Source organism: Macrobrachium nipponense, chromosome 15, assembly GCF_015104395.2.
Source record: "Macrobrachium nipponense isolate FS-2020 chromosome 15, ASM1510439v2, whole genome shotgun sequence".
Taxonomy (NCBI): Eukaryota; Metazoa; Arthropoda; class Malacostraca; order Decapoda; family Palaemonidae; genus Macrobrachium; species Macrobrachium nipponense.
The window spans coordinates 2,275,682-2,293,130 of NC_087208.1; the positions used below are offsets into that span (position 1 = coordinate 2,275,682).

The window sequence follows — 17,449 nt, forward strand, 5'->3', positions numbered from 1 at the left end:
TCGTGATGATTTGCGAGAGAGTATCCTTATACGTAACATCTAGATATAGTCTAGATATTCTTATATATAGTGAAAATAATCCATACCTTACATCGTTTGTACTTCCACGATTCTGAGTCGAAAGTGCCTCTTGTTCCCTTACGTAATTCCCAAGGCACCGATCGCTCACGAATGCTGAGTAATTATAAGACCAGAGGCCATCAGGTAAGAGTCGTAATTCAGACTTGTAACATAATGAAGGATCAAAGAGCCTAAAAATAAGACCGTAAATATTACTCCATCCACGAGCTACCTCTGACCTGTCTCGACTCAGTGAATGGGGTATTAATCAACGCCCAATTGACCTTGGCTTTGACGGGTTTTATATTAGTCTCTGATTAATGTCTCCGTTGCCGTGACATTTATTAGGCCCCCTGGGATGCGTATTAATAGTTGCGGCTTTTAGTGAGGTCTTACGCTCCATTGAACCTAAACTTCTGATGCAGATGTCTGTATGTGTTACTCATAGATGTGACACTCGGACAACTCTGACAAACAACGATATTATACCCAGTGGTTTGGAAAGATTTCAGAAACAAAAGGTGGTCGTAATTACCGGGAATTGCGAGATGAATCGAGGTACTTGTTTCTGCATTGCCAGCCCCTTTGATGCACGCGAGAAAACAAGAAACTGGATAGAGCTTGCTGTCGTTTCTTAATTGCTGCATTTTTTTTAACCATCTGTGGGTAACCAGTTACCTCTGGATTGCCGGTGATTTCTTCTCAGTTAGTAGTGCCCGGTTGAGTGTTGGTTTTATGTCCGTATATGGCTATGTCTCCTGAGTTTTGGAAGTATAACCAGTGTTCTTGATTGGATATCCTGCTACATCATGTACTGGTATTTATTGTTTTGTTCAGGACAACTGCGTTGTCCGTAAATCAGTTGTTTTCAGATTTCTCTTCATTTAGTTTATCATTTGACTAGATTATCTTCGTGTTTTCAGCACCCTCACTCCGTTAGTAGTCCTGGTATCTTCATTTATCTCTCGTAGACTCATAGTAATCCTATGCTTTAATTGTTCTCTCTCTCTCTCTCTGTGTGTGTGTGTGTGTGTGTGTGTGTGTGTGTGTGTGTGTGTGTGTGTGTGTGTGTGTGTGTGTGTGTGTGTTTAAGGTTAAAGACTAATTTTAGTGAACTGTTGATCTTAAGCTCGAGGAATTCATCGAAAATTCTCTAAAGAAAAATAATGCATAATTCTTACGCTCGCCATTGCTAATGGTGTTCTCGGCAATAAAAAAATTCATGTATCGTAAGTCGGAGTGACAATACCCTAACGACTGACAGATCTCATAAACATCAGGTGTTACGATGGGTGCTGTTACTTGGATATATTTCATTGCTCGTTATATCATTTTGATAATGGCGTAATGTGTTTGCACCTTTAGGTGCTAGTTACAATATTATATCAATATTTTATATATATATATATATATATATATAGATATATTTATTAATATCTAATAAAAGGAGCCCATAAAAACACCAAAATAGAGAAAAAGTACATATTTCAATAGACTGCTGTCTCCCTCTTCAGGTAGATGAATGAAAAGTTTACAGAAAGGTGGTATTTATACCAAGAGGTCCATCCACAAACAAGCCATTTTAAGTCACCCCCGCTGATAATCTTCCTCTATCTTCTTAAGGGTTGGTTGTTAATGAAGACGTTTTGTCGATCGTGTCCGAATCCATCCTCCTTTTGAGATGTTCATTACCTGCCTCTCTTTTATTAAGGCCGATTCCATCATTTGACTCTTGTACCGCAGTTGCTGGATGGAATCGGCCCTTCCATATAAAAGAGAGGCAGGTAATGAACATCTCAAAAGGAGGATGGATTTCGGACACGATCGACAACGTCTTCATTCAACCAACCCTTAAGAAGATTAGAGGAAGATTATCAGCGGGGGTGACTTAAAATGGCTTGTTGTGGATGGACCTCTTGTATAAATACCACCTTTTCTGTAAACTTTTCTCATTCATCTACCTGAAGAGGGAGACGCAGTCTCTGAAATATAGTACTTTTTCTCTATTTTGGTGTTTTTATGGGCTCCTTTTTATTAGATGGAACTCTGTTGTTACAGAACATTTTTACCATCATATTTGTAATATATATATATATATATATTATATATATATATATATATGTGTGTGTGTGTGTGTGTGTATGTATGTATGTATGAGTGTGCGTCTGTACTTATGTGTGTGAGTGCGTGTGTGTAGTATATATACACATTCAAAATCTGGAGAAAGATATCTACTTACGGCGATTTTTATAATTTGTTAAAAAGTAAATCCCCTGGATTATTAAGTGCTTTATCGATATGCGTACGGTTTTATGCTAAAAAAAAAAAAGGGTTCGATAATAGCTTTCGATTTCAAATGTGATCAATCATTTACGACTCGGATTACGCTTCGACGCTACACGTGTAATCGATGGTTTTTTCTCTCTCTCTCTCTCTCTCTCTCTCTCTCTCTCTCTCTCTCTCTCTCGTTAAATATCAGTTCATCCTTTCGGAATTGCTTCGACATTTTGCTGAGTTCTCGTCAACTATCAATTGAGAGTTCGATTTTGCCGTTGCAAGATTGAGATGCGTGCGTTCCGTTATCAGTGTTGATTTTTTGTGAGGCGGTTTTTGGTGTCCTTGGATTCATTCTTTAATGCGACTGTTGTCGAAGACTAGAAAATCCGTGTAGTTATCAGAATTATATTATTAGAGTATGAAATTATCCATACATGTCGAGAGGTAATTATCAAATGTTCTTTTTCTTTTAGTGTCTTTTGTAGTTTCTGAAATTCTTATGAAGGGGCAGTTTTATGATGGTCCTCCTCTTTGTATTCCGTAGGCTTTTTTTCTTTTCAGCGTGTACGATTTTCCACGTTTTATTCGTTGTACTATTCATAAACGCAAGCTTTCTTGTGCGCCTCTTTTCTGTATCCTAATATTTAGGGTCGCACATCCTAAAATCCCTTGAAAATAAAGCCACTAATACTCCCTTCGTAATTGCTTTATGGCAAGAATCTGAATAATTATGAATGAGTGTCTCTCAATACTGTCATTCTAAGCTTTCACGAGAATTTAGTTTGAGAACATTCTACTAAGTAGTAGTAGTACGAATCATATCTTCCACAGCCTTGTATTTGCGTTAATGGTTGATGATCGTAGTTTTTCCAGATTTACCTTTCGTAGTTATTCCAGACTTGCTTGTCATATAGAGAATGGAGAGGTTTGTGAATTGTTAGTCATTTATCCTCATGGAAGATAAAATTCGTTTGTTCAATGAATTTCTGTCTATTAAAAAAAGGCCATCTCTCAAAATCTCTTAAGCGATTGGGTACGATATTCTCCCGCTCTTTTTAAATGAAGAACGACACATTTTATAATAGAAATAACTCATAAAAACACTCGACTTTGAAGTAGCCATAATACTTATAGACTAACCAATTTAGGAAACCCACATCGTAGCTGTGTAAGTAAACCAGTAACAACACGATGTCGACCAATGAATTCTCAGTCTATAAATTTGATGTCATTATTAATGCCTGAGGTTTCTCTTGAAGGCGCAAATGGACGACGGTGTATTGATTGCAGGGAGAAGACTGCTTTCAAGGTCGGTAAACAAGTGTCGGTTGTCTCGTGAACAGGAGGCTTCACACAGCTTGTGATGCGTCTCTGAAATTCTGTACAGTTTCCGTACTCTCATTGTGCTCTATATATACGGGACTCGCCAGCAAACAGCCCTATTGTATCGAAATTAATCATTTATTTATTTATTATTATTATTTTAGCAAAATTCAAGCGTGGAATGAGAGAGAATGGAGGAACGACTAAGAAAGGACAATTATGTACTTCCAAGATATAGCGAGAGAAGTAAATAAGATTTTAAGAAATCATACAAAAAGTAGATGCTCGCATGAGATAAAATAAGTGTTGTAATTCAAGAATGTTTCTCTCTCTCTCTCTCTCTCTCTCTCTCTCTCTCTCTCTCTCTCTTCTCTCTCTGAGCCAGTCAATTAAAAAAAGAATAAACAAGTCTATTCCAGGAAAGACACTCATCCATGTTGAAAGTTCAGTCTGCACGAAGCATTCCTCACCGGGAGTTGGACGCGTAACCTTTTCACTGGAGCATAGCTGTTAGTGGAATTTGTTGTTATTATTGCAACTCAAAACGACAGGGGAGCACACTTGACATTTCGGAGATACTGCCAGGTCCCTGATCTGCGATTCCGACGTAAAGCAAATGCTATTAATTCAGTGTCACGTGAGGTGTGACCTTATCTCTGTGTGTAATCACTGCCAGTCCATTTTTTGAGGTCACGGCTGACTTGAGTACTATAGTAGATTCATATCAACCGCGCATTTGACGTCTAGGCCAGTCCCTTACGATGCTCCTGATTGGCTGTTGATAAGCCAATCACAGGGCTGGAAACTCTGTCTCTTTCGAGACTTACCTAGACAGGATGTATGTTCTGCATCTTCTGAGGGATACTTTTGAAAAACGTATCCCTCAGGAAAGGTGGAACATAGATCCTGCCTATGTGAACTCTCGAGAGAGACTGAGAGTTTCCAGACCTGTGATTGGCTTATCAACAGGTAATCAGGAGCGTCGTAAGGGACTGGTCTAGACGTCAAATGCTCGGTTGATATGAATCTACTATAGCCGGGAGTGTCCCTTCACATTTTTATTTTATGGGAGACGTCATTTCGTTGTCCGTGAGGCAGAAAGTCAAGGTTCTCGAACGAGGCTGAGCAGAAATGCCTCACGTAAAGGTTGTGTGACGAAGGTGAAATGCCGACATTAAAAATCTCGATGTTACATTTGAGAAGGTTAATTTAATGACGTTCATCTTGCAGTGATCGTTTACATTTATGGAATTAAGTTATCTCCCACACTTACTAGGCGCACGAAGTTAAAATTTTCGAATTTAAATTCCTTCCATAATGTGATGAAGAGTCTTTGGTTGTATCTTGTTAAAACTCATGTATAATTATACCCGAGTCTAATGGCAAAACATCAGTCACACACACGCACACACTCGTGTTGTGTGTGTGTATGTGAGGGAGTGTTTAGGGCTTTAACAAACAGATATAAAAAAAAAAGTAACTCCCCGTAAAGGATGCAAATGTCGGATTTGAAGACGACTGAAACCTTGCCGTTTGTCTACAGAGCCCCCTAAAGATATAGCTAAAGGAAAAAGCTATTTCGAGCACATCGGTTTCTGATACGGTAGAATATTTTCGAAAAAATAAATCTTCCGTTCTCCCCAAGAAACTTTGATAAGATTCTGTCTCTCCAAATATGCACACATGTCTAGGCAGCTGTAAAAAAAAAAATTCCAAGGTTCCCAAGAATAAAAGAGGAATAAATCCTATGTGTATATATATATATATATATTATATTAATATATATATATATATTTATTATATTATATATATATAATATTAATATAAAAATCACAGTAGATGCACGTGACCTTATTAAATAAGCGAATACCACAGGAAAATGATAGGCAGAAATCCAAGTGCATTCGTCTTTACTAATACTTTGTCAAGGAACGAATGAAACACAGTTGGAAATAAACTTATCTGGTAAACAAAATATCTGCTATTCTTGATTTTTGTTTACCTGATAACTTTCTTTCCAACTGTATTTCATTCTTTCCTTGACAGTGTCTCAGTAAACACGGAAGCGCTTGGATTTCTGCCTATCATTTTCCTGTGGTATTCGCTGATTCATTGACACGCATCATTAAGCTGCGATATTCAATTCAGACTACCTCGGAATTAATGTATTTTCATTTATAACCTTGTGGGTAAAACGCAGTCACTGTACGTCCTAAATTCTTGGTTCCGTGGTTCGAGCCCATGAGCCGACGAATTTTCATATCAACTAAAATAATTCCCCTTAAGTTAATATATACAAAAATATATTAATTCCGAGGTAGAGGGAATTAGATATTAAAGGACTTTGTAGCTTAATGCGTAATATATATATTGTTTTGGAAGTTTCTGTACAATACCAAAAACTGAAAGGTTTTGCTGCTGTGACAAAGGGTGGTCAAAATGGAGTACTGCTTTGTGCATAGGATCAGTTATCGAACTACTACTAACGGAAATAAAGGTTATCATAAAAGTTGCCGGGATGTTGAATTAATCCAGATACATTTTAAGATATATGGAAGAGCTTGAGAGAAAGGGCTGGCTTTGGTTCAAGCAGCTTAGACTGATGAGATCAAGTCAAGTTGTTATTGAGAGGAAGATACTCAGAAGTCTTGGTGTGACTATAGTAGATTCACGGGGCTGGACTCTCAGTCCCTCGAGAGAGTTCACATAGGCAGGATGTATGTTCCACCCCTCCTGAGGGATACTTTTGAAAGACGAATCCCTCTGGAGAGTTTCCAGCCCTGTTATTGGCTTATCAACAGCCAATCAGGAGCGACATAAGGGACTGGCTTAGACATCAAATAAACGGTTGATGTGTATCTACTATGGTAGATATGTTGTGTTTTAGGTAGATAAGTCTTGTCATTGAAAGATGTATGATGTTATGACTTATAGATATATGATGTTTGAGATAGATAGGGGATGTTATGGATAGGTATGTGATGAGATTACTAACAGATAGGCAATGTTATGACTGATAGATATATGACGTTTTAGATAGATAAGTGATGTCATTGAAAGATGTATGATGTTATGACTTATAGATATACTAGGATGTTTTAGATGGGTATGTGATGTCATTGATGTAAGGTTTTATGACATTCATGTATGATGTTTTAGATAGATATTTGATATTGTGGAGAGATATGTGATGTTATGAATGATAGATACGTAATGTTATGTTATATTCTGGCTTATAGATTTATGATATTTCAGATATGTGATGTTATAGATAGATATACTCGTATGATTTTATGACTGATTAGTATGTGAGGTAGATAGATATGTGATGTTATTGGTAAGTATATGATGTTGTGTATCGATGTTTGCTGTGGACAGTGTTGATGATTGAGGGAGATTATATATGTTGAAAAATTAATAATAACAAAGAAATGCTTCCTGCTGGAAAGGGGAAAGTGTGCAGATAGGATAAGAGCTTTCGTTCTTCAAACCAGGTAACGTAACGTTGGATATAAGTAGAACTTCAAATCGATTCAGGCCAAAGGCCAGTGACTGTGTTATGGTGGCGGCTTTACTTTTTCGCTTTATTTAGCTCTATCTTTTTTCTTTTAGTATTTTGTTAAAAACTCTTTAAATTATGTTGAAGCGAGACTCGGCCTAAAATAATTATTTTTAATTAGTTTACTCGTGTTGTCGCAAAATACAGTCTATTTGACTTAAACAAGTAATTAGCAAAAATTAATGCTATCTTTTACGACTGTTGAACATTCTCGTTGACAGTAGAACAGATTATTATATAATGTCTACACACGGTTACAAAAAACTAATTCTCCCCGATTAAATAGACTGGCAGCTACATATTCCACACAGCACACACCGTTCGCATACTAGACCTTCCTGTTTATTCACCAGGGTATATAGGTAAAATAAAGAAGTCCGGAACTCGTATTGCAGTTCAGAGTTATACTCTTGAATTGCTATCATGCCAACACGTGCGGGACGCCATAAGTCAGTTTGATTTAGTGTTTAGAAATTACAGGTTGCGTTTATTGCTGATATATTGAGGTAGAATGTTTTAGACCGTATTGTTTTTAGGGCTGCTGTGGTATGACCTCTACGGCTCTCTTTTAGCTGCCTTGCTTTTTTTTTTATTCATTTTGCATTTCCTTTTATTATGATGGTGATATTTCAGTGTTTAATGTTATTATATATATATATATATATATATATATATATATATATATATATATATATATATAATATCTTCTTTCCCACCGTTATCCCTACATTAAGGGGTCGGTTGCCTGATGCGCCTTTCCTTACAACAGGCATGGTTTATAGTTTGGTAAAGGGGTTTTTACGACCGCATGCCCTTGCTGTCATCACCCACAGTTATTGGCGGTGGGCCTCGCCTTTGACTAAAATGTCCTCCTGCAAGGCATTAGTTTTCACAGTTATTGGCGGTGGGCCTCGTCTTTGACTAAAGAGTAAGACTGCAAGGCGGGAGCTGTCCTTTCAATCGCCCTTTACGACACACAGGACCGACGGTGCTAGTATTCTTACACCCCTACCACAGGGTATATATAATATATATATATATAGTGTGTGTGTTGGTTATAAGTCAATTAAATGACGATGTTTAAAACTGTTTCCACAGGGACTCCGTAATGTCTACATATCCTCGCCCTTCAGCTATCCCTGTCAGTACCAAGCCTGATCCAAATGTAGAAATCGAGACGTCCGTTGGTAGAATTCGAATCGACAGACGATAGGTCAGAGTGAACTGAATGTAGCATATTCAAAAAGTGTGAGGAAATCGAGAAGTTAATAGTTCGTTGTGCCATAGGTACACTACAATTGACATGATATCTGGTAACGAAGTAACGTGAAATTTATATCTATAGATATATACACTTCGTGACTCCTAAGAATGGGTTGCTTGAGATAAATTGATAGATCCCATGCTGCTATGCTCGTTCGCAATTTATTGTTACTCTCTTATTCTGTAGGAGCTACGATACTGATGAGAAAAAACTAAAAGACAATTATAGAATATAATTATTAACATATTTAGGAAATGTACAAAGGCCAGCAGGAGAGGGAAGCATCCCAGTGGAGGGTCGGACATAAAACCAAACAAGCGAAACAAGTGAAGTGGTAAAGCAAAGACTAATTACTTGCGGGATCTTCCGCATCATGAGCAGCTATAAAAGCTCATCAGCAGTTCGTCAGACTCTCCTCTCACATTGCATCAACACTTACTTCCCAGACACCTCTGTCATCCCAGCCAATCAAACCACCTCCATCTTTATCCACACATCTGAATCGCAACCTCTTCTGCACGCGTCCAAACCACTGCAAAACACTGTGTTGTTTCATTTCATGTTTCACGCATACTACCCAAGAAGATCGCCATGGAAACATAACACACCGCTGTACCACTTTGGCAGTAAATCACTCGTTCCCCTCTTTTCATATTATGACGCGACTTCTGTTTGCATCGGGAAAATATTTAATCGCTCACCATTAATTGCCTTTTACACAACACATTCTCAACGGCTTCTAAAAGTGCATGACCGCACAGTGCGTATGTATGTATATGTATATTATGTATATATATATATATATATATATATATATATATATATATATATATATATATATATATATTTTTATATATATATATATCTGTATATGTTGTGTGTGTGTATATATATATATATATATATATATATATATATATATATATATATATATATATATACGTATATATATGTATATTATATATATATATATATATATATATCGTTTGTGGTTATTTTTGTATGTATGTAATAATTGTTCCATACAGACTAACTCTCAGACCAAGCCGCACAATAAATCTCAACTATGACCTTGAACCGGAAAGCCATTATATTATTAATGTCATTATCATGATTGCAACTAGTGTGGTTACGAGCTCTATTCAGTTAATTTTCAGTGGTCGGAAACGTTCAGTGAAGAAATCGAGAGTTTTATCATTTGAGCTAACAAGATAAAATGACTATTGTTTCTGCAGTTTTTTGTATCAAGTAAACTTATTCAGTTTAACGACAACCGAAGTTCCCTGTCTGTTTTTACATTCGGATAAAGACATTTTGAGAAGTTTCGCTTCACCGGTGTCGAGTTTTTACGAAAACTTTTTAACGCCTGCATTCGTCTCCCAAACCCTCTTTGGAAAAATAAAAAATAAACATCCTTGTGGTGTTTAGTCTCGATCAAAGAACCGATTATATGTAATCACATTGTTGCAGCAAATTACCTCTCGCTGTGATGAGCTGGCAGATAAAGGCCTCGCCTCACTCACCTCGCGGGTAGACGAAACGAACAGAGAGGCGAGATAAGAGAGGTTAAAGTCTGGGACAGAGAAGGTTGGTGTGAACGCCGCGACGGCTGAAACTAAACTGACATATGCTGCTTTCTCTCTGCCTGCCTCTCTCATGCACACTTCCCTCACACACACACTTAACCATATACCCCCCTCCCCACCACCATCTACAGTTATCGTGTAACCATGGTTATGGTAATCCCGCGTACGCGCCATTATTGGTGGAGGTGGGAGGGCGGGGTTGTTTTTTAAGAGTGGTAGGTCAGTCAGGCTCCTCCTCTCCATCCCCCTTCCCCTTCCCCTTCCGCCATCAGGCTTCCTAACAGACAGTCCTAGAAGCAGTGAAGTATTCTTACGTTGAACTCGACTGTGTCTGCTTTTCAATTCTCTTGTGTGTGTCCCTAAGTGTCTGGTTTTGGGTGTACGTGCTCTGATGATGTTCATTGTTGTGGGTTTGAAAGAGGACCTGACAGCCTTCAGGAACAGAGATCGATACAATGTTCTGGTTCCTCGTAAATCTTGTCTTTCTTTCTTCTTTCGTTCTTTCGTAGCTTCTGTCTGCCTCTTAGAACCCGGTCGAGTAAAATTGTATTTTAATTTTATGACCGCTTTTGATGTTTTTGCTAAGAAACGTATCGGTGTTCCTTTATCAGTTTTATCGCTGGCGGTAACGGAAAGCTCATCTTTCTTTAACTTACGCGTTTTTAATTGGATGAAAGCCATTCCCTTTATCAACCTTAGGCATAGGTATTTTACTTGATACTATTGAGTATTTCATAAGTCATTTTGGCACGTGTATCCGTAAACAGTATTGCGACTACAATCTTGAACTTTGTCACTTGTTGCAACTTAGGGATGGTGACCTGTTTCATGTCTCTAATTCGATGGTGAGGAGACTTTTTTTTTTTTTTTTTTTTTTTTTTTTTTTTTTTTTTTTTTTTTTTAAATTGAGGCCTACGACTTTGCTACCTGATAAATAATAAACTTTGCAGAAGTTGGAAATGAATCAGTTGAAACCAAAGAAAACCTTGCTTTTATGTCACTGAGATGATGTGAGTTCTGGATCGGACAGAATTCAGACATTTTCTTGACCGTTGGCCTCTTTACCTGCAAGTGTTAGTAAACAAGTAATGCTCTCCGAAGAGACTTCATCCCATTGGGAGAGTAGTTGGATGAGGAGGCAAAACAGAGGTTGAGAAATTTTACTGTAGTGCTTTAATTGTCCCAAGAGAAGAAGTCATTTTCCAAGAACCCTTTTGCTCAGGAGTTGAGTCATTTCAGGCAAGACTTGTGCTCATGTACTTTGGAATTCCAAAATATGACTGACTGCTGGTGGAAAATCTACACCTTTAATTTATCTGAGACATTCTCGGATTGATTCAGTTAGTACTTATGTAAATTAGGAACAAACATCAAAACTTAGCAGTCGGGAGTGTGAGTTAATTGTGATGCATTTTAATTTTTCTTTTAAGTTTGGTGAAAGAATGAAATCGGTCCTCATGATACAGGTTACCTTTCGAAATCGGTTCAATTTTGTAGTTGTAAGTGTAAGTTTATTTTATTATTAAATGGAAAATCCTTGAAGCAAACGTTTGTTATGGCAGTGGGTAGTAACACTATCACCGGTTGTCTCGAAATTTACAATACGTGGAGTTTTGAAAATGAATTTTTATCCAAAGATTATTCATTTACCTTTACAGTGGTTTTGGCATGTAGGTGCTAGACGGTATATTGGCTATGATACATTGAGACTTATATGAAGATAGCATCTAGGAAAAATTAAATTAATAAATAGTCTTGTCACGCTAGAAGTAGAAAAGGAAATGGTTCCTTGCGTAGAAATAGGAAAAGAGGCGGTTCCTTGCCCTTTTTAGACGTTATCAGGCATGAAGATTTTCGCCGTAAAATTAGTACATACAGAAAAGCAGCAAATCATTCGTGCACATTGTTTTTCAGGACATCATATTGATATCAAAATTTCTGTATTCTCAATGTTCTTTCAAACCTTATGTTCTGGCAGTCCTGAATTCCTGCATAAATATAACGAACTACGAAATAGCCTTATGCAACTCATTTTGGATCCTTGCTGCAATAAGGCTGTGAAAACTTCAAGGAAATAAAAAAAAATTACGGGAAGAAAGAACTGTACATACATTCGTTTATCACCCTTTAGCCAGTCAAAGCAGTGTCGGAAATATTCATTATAAATGCAATCCTTTCATAAAATAATACAAAAAAAATGCATAAAGGGAACTTGCTCTCACCAGAGAATTAACATTGTTTATAAAATCCCGGGAGCGATCTGTGTGTCATTTTGTTTGGGCCAGACAAGCAAGGCATAAATTATCGGAATAAATCAACAGAGATTTACAAAAGCCTAGAAAATAGTGTTCTTTTTTGTGGACCAGTGAAAAATCCCTCGGTATTGATTGGTCCTATAGGCGCATCTTTGAAAGATATCAAAATGTTGTGTCAGGAAACCTCATGCAATCAGCTTTGTTACAACTAATAAAGGGAAATGATATTAGTTTAGTCCCAGGTCCAGACATCATACCTCACTCGGCGCAAGATGTACGAGAGGGATTTCAAACATACTAAAGAATGTCCATAATCCTGGTTAACGTCCTTTCCCCCTCTTTGTCTCGTCCAAATACCTGAATGATCCAAATGTAATGATCTGCGGATTTCCATATATGTTAACCGAACGGGAATTTGTTCAGTTGATAAGAAATTCGTCGGCTCATGGGCTTGAATCACGGAACCGAGAATTCAGGTTAACATATATGAAAATGTCATTTCCGAGGTAAAGCGAACTAGATATTAAAGGACGGTTGTAGGTTAATGCGTATATATGAATCACGGTGATGTGATAAGATATATATATATATATATATAATATATATATATATATATATATATATATATATATATGTGTGTATGTGTATGTGTGTGTTTGATTTTCTATCACGAAGAACGTAAAACCGTGATGATTATGCGCACGGTCTAGACCGTGATTATAGGAACGAAGTTACAGCCACGAAGGAAAATTGAAACGATTGAGATGCTGTGTACTTTCGTCTTATTACCAAGACGAGATCACAGCTATCAATGATCATCCGGTGGTGATCTTCAACAGCAGTGCAACCAAGGGTCGTCCCCCACTTTTTTTCATTAATTACAATTCTCTTTCTCTCTGTTGCCGTATCCATCTATACATGGTCGCTCTATTTACGGCAAGCTGCCGAGCAGTATCCAAGATAGAACATTAGGTTCACGTAGGCTAATGATCGATGACACATGAGATGAAGTGGTGAGGCTGAGTCTGTTACCCGTCTTTTCCTTTTCGGTGCAAGTGACTAGACAATTAGTCCTTGGTTCGACTTTCTTGCCCGAGTGTGGCGGCACACGATAACTTACGACGTTATGAGACTTTTTTTTTATTTTTTGGTTTTGACAACGATTATAGTAGAATTATTTCCATTTTTATATACATAATTTCGATGATGATTACTCAATATTATTTTATCAGTTAATAGATTTTATTTGAATTCGAAATATAGTTTCCTCTTTGACTCTTTTGCCCAATCATCTGGCACGAAATTTCGTTATTTTTCGTAATTCGAATTTTTCACACACCATTCATTTTTATAAGTGTTAAACGTATGATTAATAACCAGAATCGAACAAGAGAAGCACATTTCATTGCATATATCGAAAGAATAAATTGATATTAGGTGAACGAAAATTCTTGAATATGTTGCAAAATATTTTTCAGTGACTGAGCATAGCATCTCAATTGTTCTGTTTTCCTTCGTGGCTGTAGCTTCGTTCCTCTATATATACAAAGTAGCCACACAACTTTGTGAAATATATTTACACTACTCGTGTTAGGTTTCAGTAAGAAGGGATAGTTTAGATTCCTGATTCTTAATATTAGTAAGTACAATTGCATTTTGAAAATAAAAGAATCTGGAATCTAAACCATCACACACACACACACACACACACACACACACACACACACACACACACACATATATATATATATATATATATATATATATATATATATATATATATATATATAAATAAAGATAAATGCCACGAAGGAAAAATAAACGAAGGAGTCTGCGAGATCTTTCGGCTGAAAAGCCCTTTACTGAAGCAGCTACTGAGTAGCTGCTTCAGTAAAGGGCTTTTCAGCCGAAAGATCTCGCAGACTCCTTCGTTTATTTTTCCTTCGTGGCATTTATCTTTATTTATGGATTTATCACGTTCCTAACTTTCGTGATTCTGTTATACATATATATATATATAATATATATATATATATATATATATATATATCCTCAAGTGTTTATACACATGCTGTCCTTGCCACCAAGTGGTACAGACGTACAACCGAAGATGTCTGTCACGAGCATTAACTGGAAATAAAAAATGAGAGATCCCCATCGATCGGCCTGTCGTCTTGTTGATGAAGTAAGTTCCACAATGTGTTTACAGAGTGCCACTTCACCTCATTAAGTAACAGAAAACCTGAGAAAATTAAAGGAAAGGTTTTCGCCTCCCAATTTACCTAATGGAACGGTACACACATTGCTTAAAGGATTTTACAGTTAAACTGAAAAATTCAGATAATAGTAATTATGTCAAAGAAACCGATCAACAGGGCATCCGGTTATGATTCGAATGCGAGTTGTAGATTGAGTCTGATGCTTGTGAAATGTTTTACGTGTGCGAATGTCTTAGACTGGAAGTATGTTGTACAGTGGCTCTAATAAAACAATTAGGTTTGTGCACACCTAATGAAGGATAACTGTTTTTAATGATGATCGCGGGAATGAATGGCTTTGGACTACAACTCACGACTTTTTTATATATATATCAGTGGAAAAGCAGTTTTGTAAGATTGCAAGAAGTAGAACGTCATAAGCCTTCGATGGAAGGTAAATATTTCAAGTTTTATGAAAGATTTGCTAATCAAAGTAGAGATAATAGAGATAACTCTATGAATATAGTTGGTGATACGATCTTGAACTCCCGCAATGAAATGCCGAGATAGCATCCTATTGATGAGCTTCCAACATTGCAATTTGGGTTTTTTGCCAGTTTATTGTGGTCAAGAGTTGATGCAATAGTTAAATGACAAAAATGCGCGCTAGAATAAGTAATAGTGTACAACATGCGGCCCGTCATATTAAAGGACTTTATTCATTCCGAGGACATTCTTATTCTTAATTGTTTTTATACAAGCTTGTATAAGAACAGAAGTGTGAAGTTACATAGGAGCCTTCCAAAGAGAATGTAAATTTCGTAAAGAAATAAATGAGATAAGAAGGGATTGCTGAAAGCAAAGTGATTTGAATAGCTAAAATAAATATAACGAAATAAGTATATACATTCTCAACGTATATAAAGTAACAAGTTTTGCAAAATGAGCGGCAATTTTTAAACATTATGAAACCAAACCAAACGGTTTGTGCAATGGGCCAGGCCAAGGTCGCAGAATATTTATGTGCCACTTCTCCAAACTTTTCAGGGACCAAGCCATAGTGGAAGTGCTGTTATTCCAGGTCTAAAGTGCTTACTTTGTCATGTGGGAATTTTCTATTCATTTGCATACAAGTAGTGTTGAGTTAAGTGTATTTATTAGAAGGATTTGCATTAAGTCCGAAAAGAAAACCCTCAAACTATGGAGCACAGAGTAAGCGTTGTAAGTCATACTGTTTCACTAATTAAAATAAGACATTATTATGGTGTCGTTAGGAGCAAGTTATTTCAAAATAGGAAGAATATATGATTCTGTCTGGTATGTACAGAACAGTGAGCTAGCATTGCTGGTGGAATGGTGGTATAACATTGATTAACAATAATAAAGTCTAAGGAGAAAAATGAATGTGAAAGTAGAAATTAATGAAAAGAAATTAAATATGGAAAGTGAAGCTAGAGTGATCAGAGGAAATTAAAATTATGTGGAGATTAAATAATGAAAGTGAAGCTAGAGTGATCAGAGGAAATTAAAATTATGTGTGAGATACAAGGTTCACTAAGCGAATCCATCAAAATATTTGAAAGAGTAAATGCTTACTGGAATACAGTAGCATCAAGAGAATTCCAAAACTTGGTAGAAGTATAGGTGCATATTCCTCTTTATCATAACTTCATTCTCTTCTCAAGATTTAGTACTTTGTTTATACGTTCGGAATGAGTGATTGAGTCTTGGATTTTTTATTTTCTTGTAATTTTAAAGTATTTTATATAGCATCTATAAATGAGTCTATTTATGCTGTATTGTTCTAGGATATTAGGGAATAAAGTGACTTTAAATACATTTTCAAGAGTTTTTTATTTTGCTTAAAAGATACAGCGTTTGCTTTTGAATATTACTTTTTATAGTAGGAAGACTGCATTTTCTTTGGTATTTCCTTGTTTATTTCAGTGATTTCAACAATAGCAATATTGAGAATAATGGAAATAGTAATAATTTGCTTGGAAAATCAGGCCTTTTGCCTTTTTGTGCACTGTGAGGTTGACGAAAATGGACAGAAATTGACCAGAAAATTTCTGAGTTACAACAGAAGTACCACATGTATTACTGCTTGCATTTTGAACTGAAACTATGTCTTCTATTTAATTTATAAGTTTTCGATGTTTCTGTATTTTGTATGTAGCCTGCAAAGTGCTGGCATTTGATTTGTAGTATGTACTGTATTGTATATTTTTATTGATATCAGTTATAATATTTTATTGAGGAAATCATTGTTAATGGTTTCTTATATAGGGTCATATTAGTCTGGTATTTTGATTGAGTTTGGTGCTTGGTTCTTGGTACAGGCAGTCCCCGGGTTACGACAGGTTCATCTTACGATGTTCCGAGGTTAAGGCACTTTTCAATTATATTCATCAGAAATTATTTCCTGGGTTACAACGCGTGTTCCAAGGTTATGACGCCTACAACACTAATCTGGCAGAAGAAATATGACACCAAAAATGCAAAATAATCAATATTTGAAGGGTTTTTTGATGAAAGATGCAATAAGAAAGCAGTTTACATAGTTTTTAATGCACCCAAAGCATTAAAAGTAAGGTTTTCTTAGGATTTTTGACGATGTTCCGACTTACAACGATTTTCGGCTTACAACGCGTCTCAAGAACGGTAACCCGGGGACTGCCCGTAATTGGAATTACTATGTCTTTAGCTGTTAAGTTTTAACTACAGCCCAACATTCTTTTGCAGAGTGGCCTCTGATGCCGTCTATGAAAACGTGGAATTAGAAGAGTTACTTCTACAGATGAGAGAGGCTGAGACTTTGGAGGAACAAGGAGACATCCTCCACTATCTGGTTAGTACCTCTCTCTCTCTCTCTCTCTCTCTCTCTCTCTCTCTCTCTCTCTCTCTCTCTCTCTCTCTCTCTCTCT

General features: G+C 36.6%; 1 protein-coding gene and 1 long non-coding RNA gene across 9 annotated transcripts in view; one reads left to right on the forward strand and one right to left on the reverse strand.

Moving 5' to 3' along the window:
- Positions 1–10,116, reverse strand: part of LOC135226969 (uncharacterized) — a 35,590-nt gene extending 25,474 nt beyond the window's left edge. Inside the window, exon 1 of the long non-coding RNA XR_010317323.1 lies at positions 9,962–10,116. This is a non-coding gene — a long non-coding RNA (uncharacterized LOC135226969). The remainder of the gene's footprint in view (positions 1–9,961) is intronic.
- The window catches only part of LOC135226965 (probable phosphorylase b kinase regulatory subunit alpha), a 349,374-nt gene that overhangs the window by 238,409 nt on the left and 93,516 nt on the right, over positions 1–17,449 (forward strand). For all 8 annotated transcript variants that reach the window (XM_064266663.1, XM_064266662.1, XM_064266664.1 and 5 more), the window contains one exon: positions 17,268–17,373. In XM_064266663.1, coding sequence (XP_064122733.1) covers positions 17,268–17,373 — 106 coding nt within the window. The remainder of the gene's footprint in view (positions 1–17,267; positions 17,374–17,449) is intronic.